Source organism: Balaenoptera ricei, chromosome 9 (assembly GCF_028023285.1).
Source record: "Balaenoptera ricei isolate mBalRic1 chromosome 9, mBalRic1.hap2, whole genome shotgun sequence".
Taxonomy (NCBI): domain Eukaryota; kingdom Metazoa; phylum Chordata; class Mammalia; order Artiodactyla; family Balaenopteridae; genus Balaenoptera; species Balaenoptera ricei.
The window spans coordinates 93,673,712-93,699,594 of record NC_082647.1 but is presented as its reverse complement, the minus strand read 5'-3'; the positions used below and the strand labels follow the sequence as shown (position 1 = coordinate 93,699,594).

The window sequence follows — 25,883 nt, the reverse complement described above, 5'->3', positions numbered from 1 at the left end:
AAACCCACAGCAAACATCATACTCAATGGTGAAAAACTGAAAGCATTTCCACTAAGATCAGGAACAAGACAAGGATGTCCACTCTCGTCATTCTCATTCAACATAGTTTTGGAAGTCCTAGCCACGGCAATCAGAGAAGAAAAAGAAATAAAAGGAATACAAATTGGAAAAGAAAAAGTAAAACTTTCACTGTTTGCAGATGACATGATACTATACACAGAAAATCCTAAAGATGCCACCAGAAAACTACTACAACTAATCAATGAATTTGGTAAGGTTGCAGGATACAAAATTAATGCACAGAAATCTCTGGCATTCCTATACACTAACAATGAAAAATCAGAAAGAGAAATTAAGGAAACACTCCCATTTACCGCTGCAACAAAAAGAATAAAATACCTAGGAATAAACCTACCTAAGGAGGTGAAAGCCTTGTACTCAGAAAACTATAAAACACTGATGAAAGAAATCAAAGATGACACAGAGATGGAGAAATATACTATGTTCTTGGATTGGAAGAATCAACAGTGTGAAAATGACTATACTACCCAAAGCAATCTACAGATCCAATGCAATCCCTATCAAATTACCAATGGCATTCTTCACAGAATTAGAACAAAAAATTTTACAATTTGTATGGAAACACAAAAGACCCTGAAGAGCCAAAGCAATCTTGAGAAAGAAAAATGGAGCTGGAGGAATCAGGCTTCCTGACTTCAAACTATACAACAAAGCTACAGTAATCAAGACAGTATGGTCCTGACACAAAAACAGAAATATAGATCAACGGTACAGGATAGAAAGCCCAGAGGTAAACCCACACACATATGGTCACCTAATTTATGACAAAGGAGATAAGAACATACAATGGAGAAAAGACAACCTCTTCAATAAGTGGTGCTGGGAAAACTGGACAGCTACATGTAAAATAATGAAATTAGAACACTCCCTAACACCATACACAAAAATAAACTCCAAATGGATTAAAGACCTAAATGTAAGACCAGACACTATAAAACTCTCAGAGGAAAACATAGGAAAAACACTCTTTGTTTGCACAGCAAAGGAAACCATAAACAAGACGAAAAGACATCCCTCAGAATGGGAGAAAATATTTGCAAATGAAACAATGGACAAAGGATTAATCTCCAAAATATACAAACAGCTCATGGAGCTCAATATCAATGAAACAAATAATTCAATTAACAAATGGGCAGAACACCTAAATAGACATTTCACCAAGGAAGACATACAGATGGCCAAGAGGCACATGAAAAGTTGCTCAACATCACTAATTATTAGAGAAATGCAACTCAAAACTACAATGAGGTATCACCTCACACCGGTCACAATGGCCATTATCAAAAAATCTAGAAACAATAAATGCTGGAAAGGGTGTGGTGAAAAGTGAACCCTCCTGCACTGTTGGTGGGAATGTAAATTGATACAGCCACTATGGAGAACAGTATGGATGTGCCTTAAAAAACTAAAAATAGAACTACCATATGACCCCGCAATCCCACTCCTGGGCATATACCCTGAAAAAACCATAATTCAAAGAGAGACATGTACCACAATGTTCACTGCAGCACTATTTACAAGAGCCAGGACATGGAACCAACCTAAATGTCCATCAACAGGTGAATGGATAAAGAAGATGTGGCACATATATACAATGGAATATTACTCAGTCATAAAAAGAAACGAAATTGAGTTATTTGTAGTGAGGTGGATGGACCTAGAGTCTGTCATACAGAGTGAAGTAAGTCAGAAAGAGAAAAACAAATACCATATGCTAGCACATATATATGGAATCTAAAAAAAAAAAAAAGAATGGCACTGATGCACTGATGAACCTAGTGGCAGGGCAGGAATAAAGATGCAGACATAGAGAATGGACTTGAGGACACGGGGCGGGGGAGGTGGAAGCTGGGGCGAAGTGAGAGTAGCATCGACATATATACACTACTGAATGTAAAATAGTTAGCTAGTGGGAAGCAGCTGCATAGCACAGGGAGATCAGCTCCATGCTTTGCGATGACCTAGAGAGGTGGGATAGGGAGGCTCAAGAGGGAGGGGATATGGGGATATATGTATGTATATGGCTGATTCACTTGGTTCTACAACAGTAACTAACACAGTATTGTGAAGCAATTACACTCCAATAAAGATTTAAAAAAAAGAGAGAGAGAGAAAATGGATGATATGATAGAAGTGTAATTTAAAATGTCCTAAAGAATTATCCATTTTATGTTTGTTTAAGAAAATATCATTTTATATTTAAAGAAACGACTGTTAAGTCTTATCTTGTGGGAGAGTTTCACATCACCATTTTGAAACTCTGGGACACTCAGGTGGTCTTTTCAATCCAGAGATGGCAGCACACTACCACCCCCTGGTGGCAACACGGCTGAGGTGTAGGATCAACAGCTTGGAAGTAAAACAGCAATTTATATGCAAGTTCTAAAACGAAAGGTGTAAGTGTTCAAAACTCTGAAAAAATTCAACTTCACCCTGTGGGCCACACAACTAACCTATATTAAATTCCATGTGGTGCATACTTATTACACAAATGTTAATTTACTTTATTGCAAATACAATTTCATAAAAATAAACCTGGTATGCATGCATCTTTAGACCTACTAGCTAGTGGGATCTGATAATATGATGAAAGCAGTAGAGGCTGTAGCAGTAATCCAGGCAGGTACTAGTTTATTGCAAATAAAAGAAAAAGTCCAGAGCCCACCTGAAGGAACTTGAGTCTGGGGGGCAGTTCGTGCTCCCAAGCAGTTACAACATGATGAGAGAAGTGCTTTGATGGGTGTGTGTACAGTGTTGAGGGAGAACTGGGGAGGGAGCCCCTAAATGGGTCTGTGGGACTCAGTGAAGCCATCACAAAGGATGGACACCAGGTCTGGCAAACACACCTGGGAGTGCATTCTGAGAAGAGAAAATAGAAAGTTATTACTGTGGAAATAGTTTACTTTTTTGTACTTTGTCAAAGTTGTTTTTGTTTTTGTTTTTGTTTTGCAGCTTAATGGAAGAGAAAAGCCTCATAATAAAGGAATTCGAGAAGATACCTAAGCCAGGAGTAAGTCTTAGATGATCTAGACTTTGTTAAATACAGCTGGATTGAAACATCCCTTTTGATAAATATTAACGTTTATCACAACAACCATACCCTGAAACATTTGAAAGACCCAGAAATCTTAACAATGGATGGTGCTGAAAGGAATATCTGCATAACTTTTACAGTAAACATAAGTGGTGCCAATTATAGGATTTAGCTATTTGGCATCTAATTCAGGTTATGTTTAGTTGGACAATATCTGCTTTGTTTTTAGAAGAAAAAAGGGTTGGCACTTAATAACATTATTTTTGCTATAGCTATTACTCTCATAGCTTCCTGACTGTCTCAAGCTTATTACAAGAAATTTTTATAAAGGTGTATCACTTATTAATTCCTTCCTAACAAACTGCCCCAAAACATAGTGGTTTAAAACAACAGCCATTTCTTATTTTCCTCAGTTCTGAGTTCTTCTGGTCTGAGCTGGCTCATTTGGGTCTGGAAGGCCTAGGATGGCTTCATTCATATGTCAGCCAGTTGGGCCGCTAGTTGGTCTAAGGTCACATGTCACTGGTTACTCTCATGATGGTGGAAGGGTTTCCAGTCTCAGGAAAGAGACAGACAGTCTCAAGAGAGGGCAAACCCCAACACACGCACTTTTCAAGCCTCTGCTTAAATCATTGTTGGTAACATCACATTGGTCCAAGCAAGTCACATGGTCACATCTAGAATCAATGGGGAGAGAAATAGGTCCTACCTCTTAATGGGAATAAGGACAAAGACATATTGCAAAGAGGCATGCAAACAAGAATAGGAGGAATTTATGTCCCTTTTTTTGCAATCTATCATAGAAAGTAAATACAGAGATCATCATACTTTGCATTGCTTTCACCTTCTAAACGGTTATATTTAAAAAGTATGTTGTTGGTGGTCTAATTCCAAGGCATAGAGTAAAATGCCTTTACTCTATAAGCATAGAGTAAAATGCTATAATATATGAGTATGAATATATTGATACCTCATATTATATATTAATATAATTATGTATATATTATATACTAGTACAGAGGTATGCCTAACCATCATTTTCAACACAGATTCTGTGGGAAAAAGCATTTTGAATTTTAATTCCAGACCATAGGATCACCAATTTTACCCTCTCGCAGCCACAGTGGAGGAGGAGGAGGGTGATATGCAGAAAGGCCAGAGCAGGCTAAATGGATCCTTCCACTTAGTCATTAGTAATGTGTGGACTTTCTGAGTATAAGAAGGCTTCTCTCTCACAAGTCAAACACTCCCCAGATAATCAGTCATGGGAAACAAAGACCTGTTAGGAGTCTGGGGCAGAGGGCATTTGGGGATAATGTGCCTGAGTTAGAGAAGTAGTATTAATAAGAGAGCAGGGGATTAAGGAGTGCCAAGGATAAGATATTCCAAATATGAACTTCCTAATCTTTAATTCTCATGTGTGACTCAGGGTAACCATAAACCAGATATTCAAAGATTATTTGCCTCTGGTGTTGCCAAATCACAAAGCTACTAGAAAAAAGGCTGGAAATTTTTACTAATGCTTTCTGGTATGAAATAAATATTAACTCAGAAAAAGGAAACATTTAAAACGTAGGAAGATAAAAAAGAGCATTAATTTAAAAATGAGTTCAAATCCAATGTAAAATGTTTAACACACGCAGTATAATTGCCATGCCTTTAATGAAGAGGTCAGAAATCAGAAGTTGCATTTAACTTTGCAAGAAATCATTCATGAATCTCAAAACAAATATAATCAAAATGGTGAGTAAACTTATTTTTAATTTGATTTTTAGGGAGACAAATGTTTGCTCTGACTCTGTATAATCTGATAATTTTCATGACTTTTAAAGGAAATGGAGAAGAAGATGAGAATATTGAGAGAAAGCACTGAAGAATTACGTAAGGAAGTAATGCAGAAGAAATTAGAAATTAAAAATTTACGGGAAGATCTGACATCCAAGCAAAAGCAATTACTAAAGGAGCAGAAGGAACTAGAAGAATTGTTCGAATATCAGGTCACCTTAAAGGTATGTTACTCACAGCTCATAAATATTTAAACATTGTGCCTGCAAGGACATAAAGGTGCATGGGTATGAAGATTGACTGCAAAGGTTTGACAAAGACCGAAACACACAAACTGAAATGTTCTGCATTGTGATTGATCCTATCAGACTAAACCTGGGCTCTGGGAATTCACAAAAGACTGGAGTGTTTGGTAGCATCACTCTAAACTGGAGTCCTGACCTGGGGAAAAGGCCTCTCTAAACCTCACCAAGCATTTTTCAATATTGGAAATGAGTGTCACAAACACAATCACTTCCTTCAAGAGCAACCAAATGTTCTAACCTCTTCTGTATACTGTTATGACTGCATCCTTCTTTGTCTGTTTGATTCCACTTCACTTCCCTCTCACCGTGAAAGTGATGCAAGGCCTGTATTTATGTTTTAGGAGATAATTAAAATTCATTTTATTTTGAAACCTTTGTATAATAGGTCTCAAAACAATCAAAGTAACCTAGACTTATGTCTTAAAATTACATCTGAGACACCTTGGCTTAGAGGACAGTTATGATTCACTTTGACCTCCTTTTCCTTAAGAGTCAGAGCAGTCAGCCAAGACGTACCCAGCTGCCACCCGGAACACAGGCACTGAGCACAGGTGGATTTACAAGGAACCCAATGAAACTAAGGCTTCATTCACATGCACGAACCACCGCCAAGGCCCTGAACCTAATTATCATTTATAACTTTTGATTCTTTTTCTTAAAAAGAGCTCCCCAGGACTTCCCTGGTGGCGCAGTGGTTAAGAATCCACCTGCCAATGCAGGGAACACGTGTTCGAGCCCTGGTCCGGGAGGATCCCACATGCCGCGGAGCAACTAAGCCCGTGTGCCATAACTACTGAGCCCACGTGACACAACTAATGAGCCCACGTGTCTGGAGCCCGTGCTCCGCAACAAAGACAAGCCACCGCAATGAGAAGCCCACTCACCGCAACGAAGAGTAGCCCCCGCTCGCCGCAACTAGAGCAAGCCTGTGCACAGCAACGAAGACCCCAACGAAGCCATAAATAAATAAATAAATTTATAAATAAATAAATATATAATACTCAAAAAAAAAAAAAAGAGCTCCCCAAATTGTACAAGTTTCAGTCTCACAAAACTTAGATCTGCCTCAAGACTGAGCAAGATCCCAGGGAGAAATGCACCACACTGCAGGGATGTCTTCAACCCCCAAGCATCTGTGTTACGCCAGACCCCAAAGTCCAGTGTGATCCTCAGGCAGGAAGGGGCTCTTCCACAACCCCTGCCATGTACATAAGATTCTTGAGGTTAAAAGCGAATCTTCCGCGAATCCACAGAGCACAGTGCAAAGTGGCGTTAGACAAAACTAGCTTCTGATCTTGGCCTGGCCATTTACAAGCTGTGTGAGTTTGGGAAAATTATTTACCTTCACTTAGCCTCGGTCTTAGGCAGGGTCCCCTAGAAGCAGAGATTAAGACAAGTATTCACCGAGCAGGAGCTCTAAGGAGAATCCCATAGGGTAGTGAGGGAAACAGGATAGAGGTGGGGTTCCGAAGCCGGGCCAAAATATGGTTTCAGGAGAACCCTCCTTTCAACCTGATGCCATGAATTGCACCACAGAGGTTGTTCCACCCTGAGGCAGAGGGATGAGCTGCTGTATCTCCACATTGGAGGGGTCACAGCCTGCCCCCCTCCTCCTTCCACCCCCCATCCCCCGACAAGGCAGCTCTGCCAGCCACGGCAATCCTGTGGAGAGAACAAGCATGAGCTGTCAGCAGCCTCTGTAACCTCTGAGGGACGGGTGTACCTCCATAAAGGGAATCTAGGCAGAGCGCCCAGAGGATGCGTTACACTCAGTCAGCTCCTCTTTAAAATGGTAACAACCGTTACCATCTTGTAAGATCATTATGAACATTAAATGGAATAATTAAAGCACACTGCATAGTACAGGACAGATAGTAAGAATTCTACACCTTGTAGTTCTTTTCTCTTTCCTGTTTAATTTGCTTGACTGCTTCTGGTCCAAGACTACATAATTTAACATGGTTCCATTTCTTTACTAGGATGAAGTGGTCCACCATCAATCCATTCCCGTACAGATTGGAAAAGAGATAGAAAAAACAACGCGCAAAAAAGTGTATGGCTTAATTTGATTTTTTACCCCTCCCAGCCCACGCTCCCCCAAGTTATGTGTGCATGCGAAAACAAGAATATTAACCACTGAACACATCAAATTACTGTTATAATTTTAGATATATCTGCATTTGGCCCTGTCTAGGTTGTATATATCAAGTTCTTCAGGAGAATGTAGTGTAGCACATTACTGTCATTCCTAGCATTTATGTCTTAATTTTGGGACAATATTCTCTTTCCAATTTTATATCATATCTCTACGAAGAACACCAACTGACTTTAACAGATCTGTGTATGGAATAAATTATTGGAACTGTGTAGAATTTCATGGTCTAGATATATGTTGGCCAGCCAGATGTCTAAAGCCCAAGTGACAGTAACTCTTCACTTGCCAGCTATTCACGTGTGTAAGACCCCCAAGCATTCAGAGTAGATTTGGAGGCAGAAGTCACTGAGGAATTCTCAAGGTTTAGAGGAACCGAAAAGGATAAAGATAAGTGAAGATACAAAAATCTGGAGAAGTACTATGATTGCTCTGGTGACTGATCTTAAAAGACGAGAGAAAAAAAGAAGCAGACACTAGTAATGTTTCTAAAAGCGAAGCCCACTAGCACCAAAGTTGAGAAATTTACGTCAATTCAGGGAGGCTGGTCAGGATGAGGGTAGAATCCCAGGAGGCGGTAGCAGCAGGGATCTGGGGAGAAAGTGGGGAGGCTGGACAAATTCCTGCCCTCAGTGGCACTCCGTGGAGATACCCCCTCGGTCCCACTCATCTGTGGTCTTCACCCCACTTCTGAGATCACTGAATTTATGACTAGCCCTTCTGTTGCCTGGTCAGAAAGTAAAAATAGGTAGACAGCCTGGGCTCAAAATAAGGCAAACTCATGTGTGTGTTGTGTACATATGTATATGTGTATGTATGTATCCCTCACAGAGAAATGGAAAAGAAAAAACTTGTCGTGGAATATGAACTCAAAGAGCTAAATGACTCCCTAAAGAAAGTTGAAACCAAAATTAATGCTGTAATGGAAGAAAAGGAGGACATAATAAAGGAAGTTGAAGGCAAACGAGCCTTGCTTGAAATTAAAGAACGAGAGTATAACCAGTTGGTCAAGCAATTGGAATTAACCAGAGAGAATGAAGCAACTTCACTAACTGAAAGGTTAGTTATATTAATGTGTTTCTGTCATCTAAATTTTCTTCAATTTATATTTGAGGATTCAAAACATAATCTCAAACATTTATATTGATTCAATAAACACTTTTATAGAATTTTACATCATTTTTACCATTAATAAAAATATATTATTAAATAAAGCATTTCAAAGTATTTCTCCATCCTTTATTCTTCACTGCCCTCAATTTCCTGTGCCCAAAACTTAAGGACACAATCTATCGCGTTTTTTTCAGTTTCTAAAACGTGGCTCTGGGAAATTATATCACTGGAGTGTGCTATAATTGAGGAATTTTTTTCCCTGAAAATTATTGTATTCTGAGGTAATCATGATTTTTTCCTAATGGGAGCAATTTTGTGTCATAGTGTTAATTTCCATTTTTAAGCAAAATTTCAGGGAGACTAGGAACTTCTGCCTCTGCCAATTTGCTCTTCCGTTTGGGTTTTTTTAGTGGCTGTGACTCTGACAAGAACTTGCAAACAGAATTGCTTTGGGCATTACTTACAATTTGATTCTAGCATGAAAATAGTTCTGTATGCACCTGCTGAGCACGCTGTCTTGAAAAACATGAAGGGCAGTTGATGACAAATCACTTTCATACTCTCTTTTTACCTGGAATAGAGGGATCTTGGATCTCAATTTACGAAACTGTCTCACTGACAAGCAAAACTACCATGATGAGCTTTCTCGTAAGCAGAGAGAGAAAGAGCGAGATTTTCGAAATTTAAAAAAAATGGAGCTACTCTTGAAAATGTCCTGGGATGCACTCACTCAAACTCAAGCACTGCATCAAAGGCTTCTGTTAGAGGTGGGTGCTAAACACTACTCTCGGGTTTGTAAGCTCTGCGACGTCTTTTTGTTTTTTTTTTGTTTGGTTGTTTTTTTTTTTTTCTTTGGGCCGCGCTGGTGCGGCTTGTGGGATCTTAGTTCCCCAGTCAGAGACTGAACTCAAGCCCTTGGCAGTGAGAGCATGGTGTCCTAACCACTGGCCCGCCAGGGAATTCCCTAAGTGCTGTCTTTTTTAAGCAAAAATATTTCAAGAATTTGTTTTTGCTGTCAATAGAGAAAGAGGGAAAGGAAAAGAACAGAGAAAAGATAACTTTAAAATGGATCAAACCTGTTAGAGAGGCTCTGTCTTATAGTATGTTTCAATCTCTTTGTTAGTCCAAGATTAGAGAAATGTCTTACTGGGATCAAGCATCAGCCTGGCCAGGGGAGGCAGTTTGGCCAGCCGGCTCTGGAAGAGCTAACGGGTTCATTACAGGGTAGGACCAAGTGAACCACTATGTTTGAAGGAGTTGAAAGAGTCAGATCCAGAACGGTGTCACTGTAGACTACAGTAGTCAGAAACAAGATCAGATCATGTAAATATAGATGGACAGTCAGCCTGTAACTCCAATTAGTCAAGGGCCATCAGAACCCAATGTCTGGCTACCTGGATAATTTTGTGCAGTATCAGAGATGTACTACAACCAGAGAATGCTCAGTATAGCTGTTACTTTCTTACTACCTCTGCGCTCCCAAATGGAGGGGTTTTGGTCCTGTTGCCTCTGATTCCCTCCTCTCTCATGTGGCACCCCCTGTGCTAATCAACCGAGCAGTGCTAAAAGGCAGTGGATTGTTGAGAGGGCTGCATTCCTGTGCCCAGGCCTTAGCCAGCGCTTCCTTTGGTGAAAATGAGATCAATCTCTGAGATGAAGCAGCTGGGGGTACAGAAATCATACCTGTTTTCTTCAGTATTGTCATGGTCCCTGACCTTATAGAGGTTCATGACCTCAGAAATTTAGACAGGAGTTTCCAGCTATGGTAGACACTTCTGATCCTAACCTATAAGCCTAATGCTCTTCTCCTTCTGGGAATATGGAAGGTCTATACTTCCTTGTACCCTCTGCCATTGAGCAGGGTCATATGATTGGTTCTGGCCAATGGATTGTGGGCAAAAGTGACACATGTTCCTTCCATCCTGGAGCAGTGTGAGACCCTCTAGCTCTTTCCCCCATCCCGTGGCCATTGTGGAAGTACATGATGACATGGAAGTGCTGTAAATGGAAGCATCCAGGAATGCTGAGCCAACTGTGGTCGTGGAGAATCACCTTGACTGGCCACAGGCTTTGTCAGAGCAAGAAATAAGCTTTCATGCTTTTGAGCCACGATAGTTGGGCTTGTTTCTTTAGCATAACCTAGCCTATCCTGATTGAAAGACCAAGATTTAGCAAAGTGTGAAAATAATTGGTTAGAGTTATGAGTGTTCTAAATGACTAGGGCTTGGTCTTGCTGTCAGACGGCACTCATGGACCTTTTTTTCTATCTCAATGGGGCAAAATGTGCTTTTCACAATATTGCAAAACAAATAGAACAGTTATTTGTTATTATTAAATAAAACAACAGTATTTATGTTTCTCATCTACTTTTAATAGTTTTATTAAAATTCCTGCATGTAGATTGATTCTTTTATGACAGTGAAATATTTTAAACTATAGAAATGCTTTTTTCCATAAAAGTTTACATTGTCTGATATTAGTACAATCAACCATTACACTAGTTTTTTTGTTGTTGTTGTTAGATTTTGCATGATTATTTCCTTATCCATCCATTTACTTTCATTCTCTCTTTGTCCTCATCTAGGTGTGTCTTTCATACACAGGATATACTTTTTAATATCTAGTCTGAAAACTTATGCCTTTCAGTTCTTGTATTTAGTCCAAAAACATTTAATGCAATTATGGATACACTTGGGCTTATGTCTACCGTATTACTAATGCTTTTTCTTTGTCCCATCTATTGTATGTCTCATTTTCTCTCCTATCTTTTCTTCTTCGGGTTAATCAAAAAGATGAATTGTTCAACTTCTATTTTCTCTTGTTCTATTTCCTCCATTTTTGATATGCATTAGTTTTGCATTCTCTTTCCATCCCTTGAGTGGTTATCCTAAAGATTACACCATTCATCCTTAACTTACTAGAGTCCAGTAAAAATTCTTTTACTACTTCCTGGATAATGCTAGAACCTTTGAAGACTTTAACTCTATTTACCTTTGCAACTCTCATATGTTCACATATATTTTTTAAAGCCAACTTTTCAAGTTATTCTTACTTGAAGTATTGGCTTACTACAAGCTATTCCATCTTAGCCCAAAGCCTTTCACATTAGGATGTTAAGTTGGAACTTTGGGTAAACACAGACCTTCTGGTACTCCAGCTCAATCACGGTGAGATTTACAGTGATTAGCAGCTAAAACATTTCTTCTAAGACCTAGTGGAATCCTAGATGTGATGAGTAGGAGGCTCTTAAGAGCAGCAAATGTTGTTTTTATTGATAATACAATCCCTGTTTATTGACCAAATACCCATAAGTAAGATTTCTTTAAACAATAATAGGAAAAAAATTATCATTGCCTTTAGTAATCTATTGTGGTGATTCCAGTAGTAAGTAAAGTCAGTCTGTTAAATATTTGCTAATGCTGACTCAACAAAACATTCCCCTTAAAAGTAAAAAGAAAGATAAATAGAAGCAGTAAGATAATTTGTCACTTAGAGATATACCTATTAGTGATCTCAAAAGCAGTTATACACTGATAAAAGTCCCAATATTGGTTCTAAAATATGACACACCCTAAACAGAATTAAGTTGGTCTCTACCAGAAAATCTCAATTAAATAAAATAGAAGGGGCACATAAACATAATATAAAATGTAATTCTGCCATTTATACTTCCAGTTAAGATATGAAATATTGCAGTAGACCATGGCTCCTGTCATAGTAGCCAGAAAAAATGGATAAACTAAAAATCAGATATTTTAAAAAGACATATGAGAGAGGTGGGAAGTAAATTCTAAAACAGCATAAACACTTCCTAGGTGAACAGAGACAGGTAGGCTTTTTCCTCCCTGAAGCATTTGCCAAGTCTAGGCATGGGCAGGTAGAAGATGGGCCTCCCAAGAAATAACAAAGCTGGAGGCATAACCCTCCCAGACTTTAGACAATACTACAAAGCTACGGTAATCAAAACAACATGGTACTGGCACAAAAACAGACATATAGATCAATGGAACAGAATAGAGAGCTCAGAAATAAACCCACACATCTTCAGTCAGTTAATCTTCAGCAAAGGAGGCAATAATATACAATCGAGAAAAAACAGTCTCTTCAGCAAGTAGTGTTGGGAAAGCTGGACAGCCTCATGTAAATCAATGATATTAGAACACTGCCTGACACCAAACACAAAAATAAACTCAAAATGACTTAAAGACTTAAATATAAGACATGAAACCATAAAAATTCTAGAAGAAAACATAGGCAGGGGCTACCCTGGTGGCGCAGTGGTTAAGAATCCGCCTGCCAATGCAGGGGACACAGGTTCAAGCCCTGGTCTGGGAAGATCCCACATGCTGCGGAACAACTATGCCCGTGCGCCACAACTACTGAGCCTGCGCTCCAGAGCCGGTGAGCCACAACTACTGAAGACCGCGCACTTAGAGCCCGTGCTCCACAACAAGAGAAGCCACCACAATGAGAAGCCCGCACACCACAACGAAGAGTAGCCCCCGCTCACCGCAACTAGAGAAAGCCCACGTGCAGCAACAAAGACCCAATGCAGCCAAAAATAAATAAATAAAAATAAATTAAAAAAAAAAAAAGAAAACATAGGCAAAACATTCTCTAACATAAATTCTCTTGGGTCAGTCTCCCAAGGCAATAGAAATAAAAGCATAAATAAACAAAGAGAATCTAATCAAACATATAAGCTTTTGCACAGCAAAGGAAAGCATAAACAAAACGAAAAGACAACCAATGGACTGGGAGAAAATATTTGCAAATAATGCAATCGACAGGGATTAATTTCCAAAATATACAAACAGCTCATACAGTTCAATATAAAAAAAGAAAAAGAAAACAAACAACCCAATTAAAAATGGGCAGAGACCTAAACAGACATTTCTCTAAAGAAGACATACAGGTGGCCCTCAGGCACATGAAAAGATGCTCAACATTGTTAATTATTAGAGAAATGCAAATCAGAACTATAATGAAGTATCACCTCACACCAGTCAGAATGGTTATCATCAAAAAGTCTACAACTAATAAATGCTGGAGAAGGTGTAGAGAAAAGGGAACCCTCCCACACTGTTGGTGGGAATGTAAATTGGTACAAGCATTATGGACAACGGTGTGGAGGTTCCTTAAAAAACTAAAAATAGAGCTGCCATATGATCCAGCAATCCCACTCCTGGGCATATATCCAGAAAAGACGAAAACTCTAATTTGAAAAGATACATCCACCCCAATGTTCATAGCAGCACTTTTGCAATAGCCAACACATGGAAGCAACCTAAGTGTCCAATCAACAGATGAATGGATAAAGAAGATGTTATATATATATATGCACATACACACACATACATACACACCCAGAATATCAGCCATAAAAAAAATGAAATCATGCCATTTGCAGCAACATGGATGGACCTAGAGATTATCATACTAAGTGAAGTAAATCAGACACAGAAAGACAAATATCATATGATATCACTTATATGTAGAATCTAAAAAAATGATACAAATGAACTTATTTACAAAAGAGAAATAGACCTACAGACATAGGAAAAAAATTATGGTTACCAAAGGGGAAAGGGGAGGGGGAGGGATAAATTAGGAGTATGGGATTAACAGATAAATATCCACATATATAAAATAGGTAAACAACAAGGATTTACTGCATAGCACAGGTAACTATATTCAATATCTTGTAATAACCTATTATGGAAAAGAATCTGAACCTGTACACCTGAAACTAACACAATATTGTAAATCAACTATAGTTAAATTTTTTAAATAAAGCAATTAGAAACAACAATGTCCTACTGTATAGCACAGAGAACTATATTCAATATCCTATGATAAATCATAATGGTAAAGAATATTAAAAAAAGAATGTGTGTGTATATATATGTATAACTGAATCACTTTGCTGTACAGCAGAAATTAACACATTGTAAATCAACTATACTTCAATTAAAAAAATATTAAAACTGAAAAAAAATTTGATAATGAATATACAACCTTTAACACCTTCCCAGGCAGACAGCAAGTGGACATGATACCTCTTAGTAACAACAGTAGTGCTAACTACATGTGACACAGCCGCTGGGGATGTGGAGATAAATGCAGCTTATTTGAGAAGCTACAGTTAGAAACAAGGAGACCCTTTGAACCCTGTTTTCTGCCTTCACTCGAAGGTTCACCTCAGTGGCGCTCATTGCCCAGTAAGTTCCAAGCAGAGTAGAGTATACCTCACCGGCCAGGGGCCTCCATCCATTGGCAAAAGGCCCACCTCTACGGTAAGAAACATGAGGTTGTGGGGAGTAGGCAGTAGTGCTCAGTATCTAAACTCAATTCTGGATTGAGAGCAGAATCTTGCTAATTTGCTCCCAACACAAAGCACACAGGAGTAAGTATTTAATGCAAAGTAGAAATGACCGACCATATCCCGAGTCCAGGACTCTGCTGCTCCCAGGAACACCAAACTGAAACACCAAACTGAAAAGCAAAGTCATTTTGGCAGAAATAATCCAGCCTTACTTGCTCTGGTCACTTAATCTGCTGTGATGAATGCTCTAGGGTCTCTCTCCTTGTGTGGGTTTCTCAGCTCAGAATAGCTAGGGGTCTGGCGTTCCTCTCAAGGCAACTGATTTGTACATCATTTTGGAAAGTCTGAGTGTTCATAAAATAAAACTAAATAGTGGCCTAGTGCCTACTTCAAAAAAGAAAAAGAGAGTTGAAGATAATGGTTTAAATGACAAAAAAAAATGTTCATTGCAAGATTATGTTTTTGGTCAATGAATGTAGACTGGAAAGTGTATTCAGGTAAAACTGATAAAAGAAAAATCAGAAGGAAGAATGACCAATGACTAGAAGAGGCAATTTTTCAAGGAGTATAAAGAACCAAGGGTGAGTGCATATGTTTAAGAGTCTGAACTACTTGGGGTAACTCTAACTGTTCAGGGAACACAACAAGGGCCTACAGATCTCACACCAAATGGATAAATAAACTCTACTCCTCAAACTCTCACTTAAGAGGTAACATACACAGTCTCCCAAAGCAATAGAAATAAAAGCAAAAATAAAAAATATGGGACCTAATCTAACTTCCAAGGTTTTGCACAGCAAAGGAAACCATAAACAAAACAAAAAGACAACCTACGAAAGGGGAGAAAATATTTGCAAATGATGTGACCAACAAGGGATTAATTTCCAAAATATACAAACAGCTCATACAACTCAACAACAACAAAAAAACAAACAACCCAATCCAAAAATAGGCAGAAGAACTAAATAGACATTTCTGTAAAGAATACATACAGATGGCCAACAGGCACATGAAAAGATCCTCAACATTGCTAATTAATAGAGAAATACAAATCAAAACTACAATGAGGTACCACCTCACACTGGTCAGAATGGCCATCATTAAAAAGTCTACAAATAAGAAATGCTGGAGAAGGTATGGAAACAGGGAACCCTCCTACACTGTTGGTGAGAATGTAAGTTGGTGCAGCCACTATGGAAAACAGTATGGAGGTCCCTCAAAAAACTAAAAATAAAGTTGCCATATGATCCAGCAATCCCACTCCTGGGCATATATCCAGACAAAACTATAATTTAAAAAGATACATGCATCCCTATGTTCATAGCATCACTATTCACAATAGCCAAGACATGGAAACAACCTAAATGCCCATCTACAGATGAATGGATAAAGAAGATGTGGTATATATAAACAAAGGAATACTACTTGGCCATAAAAAAGAATGAAATAATGCCATTTGCAGCAACATGGATGGACCTAGAGATTATCCTACTAAGTGAAGTAAGTCAGACAGAGAAAGGCAAGCACCATATGATATCACTTATATGTGGAATCTAAAATAATGACACAAATGAATTTATCTACAAAACAGACTCAGACATAAAGAACAGACCTGTGGTTGACGAGAGAGACAGGGTGGAGGAGGGATGGATTGGGAATTTGGGATTAGCAGATGCAAACTATTATATATAGAATGGATAAACAACAAGGTCCTACTGTATAGTACAGGGAACTATATTCAATACCCTGTGATAAACCATAGTGGAAAAGAATATTAAAAAAAAGAATGTATATATATGTATAACTGAACCACTTTACTGTACAGCAATTAACACAACATTGTAAATCAACTATACGTCAATAAAAAAATGAAATATATCCAAAATAAATAAATGAGATGTGTGAAAAGTGTAAAATAAAATAAAATAAAAGCAACACACATATACATCCTAAACTGAACTCTGAAGTCTGTAATTATAATTTCCTCTCTGTTTGGTCCATCACTTTGCCAATAGTTTGTCCTTATTATGGTTTTTTCCTTCAAAGAAATGCAAATAAGATTCTTGGCTTTTAATCAAGAGAAGCCTTAAGTGCCCTATCATCTATATTACTAAAGTAGAGTGGGCTCTGTTTGTTTCTGTATGTTGAAATACAGTTGGTCATGCAGTACCAAGAAATATATATGATTTTTATTGGGCTTTAAAAAAAAAAAAAAGAGAATATGGGCCTGCCATAGGGAGAGAGACTTTGTTGGGGTTAGGCAAAACGATGACAAATTGGAATATGGAGGATTTCTTAATCAAAGACATCACACTCTCAGGAAATCATACTACACATTACAGTACACCTCTGCATTTAATCGTGGCTCCTACTGACTTCCATTTGGCACTGAAGAGAAATAAAACCCCATATCTACACTTTAATACAGTCCCCTCAGTGACTAGAGGTTTTGCTCTGACATTCACCGTCATGTTTTAAGGGTTGGAATAGTATGACTCTGCAAGGTTATTCTCTTTCTAAACACAAAACCATGCCCAAGATTGTGACGACAACAACAAAATCCTCTAACCAAGTAAATATGTCACTTTCTGTACGTACATGTCAAGCAGTATACCATGCAGGTCATCAATCCCAAGGGAGCAGCAATGCCATGCACCACTCACCAGTCCTGGGGAGGAGGCCCGTTGCATCTTGGTATTGGAGTCGCCAAGGAAAACACAATAGTCAAGCACTGGATGGAACAACACTTTACCTACATAAAGAAGAGACAGAGGAAGATCAGCTTCAGTAGTGGACATTGGTCCCCCGTGGCCAGCAGTCTCTCCTGATAGCCAGCTCAGGGTGATTGGCCTATGCTCACAACTGTCTTACCGCAGCGGAAGGAACATTGATCACCATCCCCCGCCTTGTGGAGTCTGAAATACTGAAAACTGGGGTGTGCCTGAGGGCCATTGACACACAGGCTTAAGCAGAACAAAGGAGTTCTCAATGTGCCTGAAACAGGGAAAGATATTCCCACACAAGGTGATAAACCCAGCACAGGCTGTGTGGACTCTCTATCGCTTTGTAAGGAAGTGCTCTAGGCCCAAAGCCCACTCTTACGTGGCCAAATGGGGGTGGAAAGACTGCATGCAGGAGACTGCCTTTCCCAACAGCACTTTTCCTTTATTTGTAGTTTTCTAGAAGTTTCATTTTTCTCTCCTCTGATTTAGAAGTGATTCTGCATCTCTCTCTTAATGACCCCCTTCCAGTGTTAAAGACAATTGAGACAACAGAACCATACGGAGGAGAGCATCAGCTTCGAGTCAGGCAGAGTCAGGTTTAAATCCTAGATCCATTGAACAGCTTCTGATGTTAGGCATTTTTAACCTTTGAACTGGGATTATTGCAAGGAATATAAGTGATTACACATATGAAGGTGTGTGGTACCGAGAATACGATACCAAGAAATAAATGTTGCTTTCCTTCCTGTATACAAATAAACTTTTCCAAAGGCTCAAGAAAATTTTATAATCAGGATAAGACTTTGAATATGGCTATTTCATTCCAATGGAGAGGATGGCACCTTCAGGCCCTATTGATAACCCTCAGAAATGCCTCTTAGTATCCTCATCTGAATGACTGCCACTGCCCATCAGCTGTTCTCCCTACGTTCTGTTCCTCTCATGTCCAATCTATCCTCCATTTTGCTACTAAATTAATATTTTTAAATGATACTTTCATGTGTCACCTGACCAAGACATTCAATGTTCTTTATTTTACATAATCACAGAATGAAAGAACTGAGAGGGATCATAAAGATCATATGGTCCAAGGAAGGCAAGTGCCAGTTCTATTCAGCTGGCGGTAGCTCCTTGTAGTGACCATGTTGCAAAGGAGTCTGAGAATCAGCACTGTCTTATCAGCTCTGCGGTTGATTAGTGATGTCTGCCTCAGGTATAGAAAGGTAGATGACAGCACATACACCATATATTTCCTAGTCTTAATCAAGTTGTCTTCCTTTAGCTGATTCTTGTGATATATCTTCATAGTCTAAGTAATATACTAATAATGCTACTCCTTGATTTTTCAGTTTTAGACCTGATTATTTTTACTTCTCACTATAAAAGATGAGGATTAAGCTTTCTTTATACCCCTGTTCAACACACACATTTCTTGTCCCTCCACACAATAGCCTCATGACATAATTTTAACAATTTTGAAATTTCATATTTACATTATTATGAATATATAAAGGTTATTCACACCTGAGTCATATAATATCAGATAATTACTTACAAAATTTTGTGTTCCCCCAAATTTATAAACATTCTGGTTTTTTTATTTGTAGTTTTCTGTGTACTTATAATTAGTTCGACCCTAAACTGTCCTCTAATTGTATAAATTTCCTCTCAGCATGTTAAAACATATTTGGTAGTCTATTCATTTAATCTTCTTGAAGAAATCACTTCTGAGACTTTTCAGTAACCTCCAGCCAAAGTCCAGTAGGAACATATCTGTGGTTGAATGAGTTGAGTTTATTACTCATTGCAGCAAGGGAAAACACTCACCAGGGGGAACAGTAGAGTATCTCAGTACATGGTATTAGAAAGGCCTTACAGGATTTGGGCTTGTGTTATATGTTTTGGGGGATAGTTTAAGAAAATGGGACTCTGCCCTAGATTTGAATATTGTCAGAAAGTTAGGGTAATTCTATGATAGAGTATCTTAATAAATCTTAAGATAGAAAGAGAAAAGACTAGATTAAAGCTAAAGCTGTAATTGGTAAGGAAGACTGTGAGATGGGAATACGTGATATTTTGTGGCTTGGAAAATGTTCGTGTTTTTGTCTGTGACCAAAGACAAATACAGAGTGGTCTTGTTTTTTTCTATGATCATAGAATGGTCTTGTCTGATGGTGATTTTCTGTGAAATTGTTTGTGTTCAATAGGAGAACACCAAGGCCCACCTGTGAGTGCCAACTCCCAGATCTCAGAAGCTGCTTTTCCCTTCTCAGCCTTCTGATCTGTAACAAACTGGTCTCACTTCTCTACATGTACACTCCCCAGCTTAGGAGCCTTACTCCATCATCTTGGTGACTCCCTTTACCTCTCTCCTATGTTGGATCCCCTATTTCATGTGTCTCTTCTATTTCTCTTTTGGCTTATTCTCTTTTTGTGGGAGGAGCATGTCTTCCAGTAGCTTCCTAAGAAAGGTGAATGGAAAGTAGTTTCTTAAGACCTGTGTGTCAGAAAGTGCATGTCAGAACACCTTTCATGTCAGAAAATATTTTATCCTCTCTAGCTTCATAGATAATTAATACTTTAACTGGATATGACATTTTAATTGGAAATTATTTTTCCTCATAATGAAGACATTGATCAATTGTCTTTTATCATCTAAAGTCACTACTAAGAAACTTGGTGTCAATTCTGATACTTGATCCTTTGTTTGAAACCAGTTTTTTTTTTTTTTTTCCATGCTGGAAACTTGTAGGATTTTTTACTTGCCTCTAAAATTTTTAAATTTCACAATGAAGTTCCCACTTGTGGGGCTTCTACTTATAGCCATCGTGCTGGACACTTAGTGGGCTCTCTGTATATGGAAACTCATGTCTTTCAATTCTGAGGCTTTGTCTTAAATAATTTCTCCAATTTTGTCCACTTTTATTTTATTGTTCTCTTTCTGGGACCCCTATTACCCAGATGTTGGACCTTCTAAAAGAGTCTTTTAACATTCTTGTCTTTTTTTCCTCTTATTTTTCATTCTTTTGTTTTTTGGACTTGCTACAAGGGAGATTTCCTCAACTTTTTCTTCCAGTCATTCTATTTAATCTTACATTCTGCTATCATATTTTAAATTTCCATGATCTCTTTTTCTCCTAATGTTTATTTCTTATAGTATCCTTATTCTTACTTCATATCTTCTGTTATCTCACTGAGAATGTTAATGATAGTTTTTTATTTTTTTCTTCTTTCTGCAAATTACATTTTTCTTCAGATTACATCTTCCTGCTTTTTTGTTTGTTTTTGTGTCCTTGTTTGTTCTTTTCTCTTTCATACTAGAAACTTTTCTCAAATATCTGGTAATCCTTATCTATCTGCTTATATTTAAGAGTGGGATACTGTAAAGCTAACTGGATGCTGTTTCTGATGATGAGGTTTGCCACTATAGACTGATCTGACTGGACACAAATATGTCAGGAATGGCTCTTCACCAAAGAGGAAATTGTGGTAGAATGCTCACAAGTTGTTCATATTTTAATAAAGAAATGCTATTTATATTAGGATACGTCTAGCTATTAAGCTCATAAAATAACACTCATATAATGTAGAACTAACAGAAATGAAAATATATTAAAATCCTTTTCCTTCAGTGCTTTCAGGAAAAGTCTATGTTTTTGTCCTAGTTCAGTTTCAGGGAGAGACTAACTTCCTCTTTGAACTTATGACTTATAATTAGCCCAGCCATAGTCCTATGCTGGCTGGCAGTACTTGAAAATAGGAGTGGGTCAGGCCAGTCACTCCCAGCCTGAATGAACATTTCAAACTTGCACGCAATCTGAAAACAAAATGATTAAAAAAGATAAGCATGAAGAGCTCAGGCTATTCTTCAAAATTTGTTTCCCCCTAGGGACAGTTGTTTGATTCTCTTAGGCCTTTGACTATAGAGACTCTCCCAGAATTCGGAGCCACAGACCTCATGAAAATTTCAAATATTTTAGAAAAACATCAGAGCCTTAAAGAAACTGAGGTTCACTGATATAAAATAATTGGGATGTTTACAACAGAATATGTCTAATTTCTTAACTTTATGAAAGTTACTGATGTTTATTCATATATTAAAAATGTCAGAAAGAACAGACACCGATCTATTAATGCTGCCTCCTGGTGAGTAACATTTGAAGTAGAGGTGGGGAGCAGAAGATGTTTAATTTCTTACTTTACTTAGTGTTTTATTTATTTATTTATTTTTGCTTACAATGAACACACATTAATTTTTTTTAAAATATGAAATGCTACTCTATAAAAATCAAAACAAAGAACTAAAATAAATAAGCTTACAAAACCTGATATATGCAGTTTGGGGCTCAAAAACAATGGTAAATTACTTTACCTCAATATTAGAACATAATTAGAACTTTTAATACTTGATCAGTTTTTTCCCTTTCCCCTTAGTGGAAGCTTCAGCCTAACTCCAGCCCATTTTCCAGATTACCTTAGAAAGATTTCCTTTCAAAAGATATATCAATTAGGTTTACAATTTGGCTGCAAGAAGTAAAAGAAACTCAATTACAGTGGCTGAAGTAAATAGAGGGTTGTTTTATTCACATAATAAAAAATCCAGAGATAGGCACACACCAGGTAGTTTCACATAATGAAAAGTCCAGGATCCTCTTAGCTTTTTCTTCTGTCATCTTTAACATGTATATTTTTTTCCTCCAAGGTCACAAAATGGCCATTCTGCCTTTGGGCATAAAATCACACAGAAGTGGGGAAGGGCAGAGAGCAAGATGCATATGGCAGATGACTTGGCGGACTCTGTCTTTTAAACAGGGAAACAGTCACTTTCCCAGGAGCCCTGTCCAGGAGATTTCCACTTACATTTTATTGGCCTGTCCTGGCTCATCTCGTCACCCCCAACTGCAAAGGAGTCTGAAGATTTTCTGATACATTGCAGCTCTGAACAAAATTGGGGTTCTGTTAGTAAGGTCAAAGTGGAGCACAGACATTGGCTAGGCAGCCAGCAGGCTCTGCTACCAATGGCTTACCTTGTTACCTCTTCCACAAACCAAGCATACTGAATTCCTTCCTGAAACTAGAGGGGTGGGTTTGTGGAGCGTTGAGAAATGTGTCAGAGAAGCAGTTAGCCAGAGTTCAAAAATTAGCATCATTCACTGCAGTATTGTTTGTAATTCGACACATTGGAGAAAACCTGAATGTCTGAGACCTGAATCCAGGAAAATTTGTCAGGAGCCTTTAGTTGACAGAGTAGTTGATGAATGTGCTCTCATCAGATCTTCTGTAGAAAGCTTACAAGCTTCTCTAGTCCCCATTAGTATACATGTACAGATTTGCCGACAGTTGGGAGCAAATCATTTGGAGCAGCCCACTCCCGGACACCAGTGGCAGAGAAACAGACAGACACCAAGATGCTTGCTGGACTCCAATCTGTTCAGGAAGAATTAATTCTACTTTCCAGAAGGAGAAATCAAAGTCTTCCTCGCTGGCTTCTTAACTTTTCCATGAAATCTTTCCTGATTATTCAATTCTACGTTGAGCTCTCCATTTTCTGACCTGCGGTAGCAGTTATCTGCTCATCAAAATCACAAGTTCTATATATTGTTACACGGATTTCACAAGACCACGTCTCATCTTCCTAAGTCCAGTGCATGCTTCTCAGCAGCTAGCTCTCCATGGTAGGAGAGGCCATGGAAAGCAGGATGTCGTTGGGCATCTGTGGGTACAAAAGATGCTACTGACGATGCACAGGCTCATGATTGTGGGGCATCCAAAGACACTTCAGCTACTTTAAAAGAGTAGCGTAAACTTCAGAGGGATCCTGTTTAGTGACCTTTAAATCACTAAAGAGTATGATCTTCCCTTCCTGGGACTAATTTTAGTCAATATTCAATCCTGGTGCCTAGAAGTGTGTGCTGTCACAGTAGGAAATGAACCACATCAGATTGCTTTTGGTGTGAAGATCCAACTCTAAGTCTGCTCTGAGTCAAGTATGCACTCAGCACCCCCAGATAACCCTTCCTGTATCCTTGGATGGTACTCCTTCCCCATCAGTCGCTGCGTGTCCTCTTTCTCACTGCTCTCTTCTCCATCAAAAAGAATCTGATAAGCTCATTCCTAATAAGACAGCAAAGACTGATAGAATAAGATGTTGCCCTCTCTTCAAAGTACTTCAACAGAGGACAAAAGCACAAGCCAGTACAACTGAAATACAATGGTGGAGTTTCAAGTATCAACAAAAAAGTTAAGAGGTTTTTCTTTTGTGTAAGAACTTCCCAGGTACTCAAACTACTACATAAGAGTAGTAGTTGGAACTATTAATAACAGAATAGTTAGCCAACTATTCTGTTATTAATAGTTCCAACTATTCTGTTAATAGTTCCTATTAATAGTCCCTAATTTGAAGTCTATAGTGTTTCATAAATGAATTCAGATTTTAAAAGTATAATAAATATCATTTGAATATGCATGTTTCCAAAATGCTGAGTCATGAGTTAGAGAGGCAGTAAAATACAGTGTTAGGACCATGGGATCTAACTGCCTGGGTTTGCACGTACGTCACTGAGGCAAGGTGCTTAAATGTCTTTGTTCCTCATTCCCCTCATCTGGAGAATTGGAGATAATATTACCTACCTCATGGGGTTATGTGAGGATTAAATAAGACCATACATATAAGCACTTAGAACTTTGCCTAACACATAGTCGTACTCTATAAATGTTAGCAACTGTTAGTAGTAAGAGTTTTTATTTCCAAATGAATGAGAAATAGAATATTTGCAGCTGGTGAATTACAGATTTTTGGCAAGTCTTCATATTTTAGTTTACCATGACTTTATAAAGAATATTCAGCATAATAGGCAGTTCCTTTAAGAGTAAGAATCATAATTTCCCTACCATTTGCAAAAGGTCATGACAGGGTTGACTACATGACACTGAAGATTTCTTTCAATAGGTATAAATACCTATTTTAAACTCTGATTTCCAGATTGAAGCTATCCCTAAAGATGATTCTACATTAATTGAGAGAAGGCGAGAGCTCCATAAAGAAGTTGAAGTGGCTAAGAGGAATTTGACCCAGCAGGTTAATATCAACTTTCACTTAAGCTTCTATCTAAGAATGATTAAAGCAAACTTGTGTTGTTAACTGTGTTCCATGAAACCTCATTAATAGGAGAGTCATCAAAGAGAATATGATCCTACTTAATGTGGGTCTGTTTCTTTATCTCAAAGTCCACTCCAAACCCATATTAAAATTTGGGGAAAAAAAAAAGAATGTGTTTTAACCAGCAAAAATTACACAGATTCATGAGATTTTAAAGTAAAAACCCTACTGGTTAAAAATGAACAATAAGTGTTTTATTTCACCCACGTCTAATTTCAAATTTTGCTTATTCAAGTCACTGTCAAAGTGTTTTAAAACATGCTTTTATTTCTCTTCAACAAATTACTTGAAAATACAGTCTGAATAAGAAAAAGTTCTACGTTAAACATGTTATCATGTTTGCACATTCTTTTATAAGATAAAGCAAATACTTGGTGCTAAGGCAGCAGAGTTACATTTTGTGTTTTAACAAAATAAACTCTACATAGAAAATTTAAAAAGTAGTCTGAGATACTGGCCTCAGTATATTCTTTCAAATAAATGCATTATAATATTTGTGTTTTTTTCAAAAGAAAATCCTATCAGAAGCTGAGTCTAAGTTAGTAGAACAGCAACTTGCTGAAGAAAACAAGCTTTTAAAGGAGCAAGAAAACATGCGAGAGCTGGTATTCAACCTTGTCCGTATGACTCAAATCAAAATTGACGAGAAAGAGCAAAAATCCAAGGATTTCCTGAAAGCTCAGGTAACTGCCTTTTTGTAACCATCCACTAATTACCACAGGAGTCCAGGGTAGCCTCCTTTTAATACAATGTTCATCAGAAAACTATGATTTTTAGTCTTCTTCAAGTTCAGTGACTATACAGCTTCCCTAAACAAAACTCAATCATGCACTGAAAAATATTCCAAGGATTCAACTGGCAACAGCTAACAATCTAGAGGGGAAAAGAACTAGGTCAATGACAACAAGCAGAGGATTTGAACAGATGACAATTGCAGTAAGAATAAGGTGGGTGCCTTCAGGGAACACGGCTGACAGGCGCACAGGCGCAGGTGTCTGTGATTCGCCACCATCTCATAGTCCATTGTGATTTGCCCAGAACAACTCAGAAGCCACAGCATTAGACCACTCTCCTTCCCAAGTTCATCAAGCCAGCATCACTTAAACCAATCCTAGGACAATTACCCTTAGTAACTGCTTCACCCCATGACTTTCCTGGGCTCCTGACAAAGTACCAGAGCTGACCCAGTGCAACATACCCAAACAA

General features: G+C 38.2%; 1 protein-coding gene across 1 annotated transcript in view; it reads left to right on the top strand.

Moving 5' to 3' along the window:
* CCDC146 (coiled-coil domain containing 146) overlaps positions 1 to 25,883 on the top strand; it is a 139,918-nt gene that overhangs the window by 98,622 nt on the left and 15,413 nt on the right. The window contains exons 5-11 of the mRNA XM_059934105.1: positions 3,034 to 3,091; positions 4,948 to 5,124; positions 7,185 to 7,258; positions 8,189 to 8,416; positions 9,051 to 9,237; positions 24,501 to 24,596; positions 25,190 to 25,360. Coding sequence (XP_059790088.1) covers positions 3,034 to 3,091; positions 4,948 to 5,124; positions 7,185 to 7,258; positions 8,189 to 8,416; positions 9,051 to 9,237; positions 24,501 to 24,596; positions 25,190 to 25,360 — 991 coding nt within the window. The remainder of the gene's footprint in view (positions 1 to 3,033; positions 3,092 to 4,947; positions 5,125 to 7,184; positions 7,259 to 8,188; positions 8,417 to 9,050; positions 9,238 to 24,500; positions 24,597 to 25,189; positions 25,361 to 25,883) is intronic.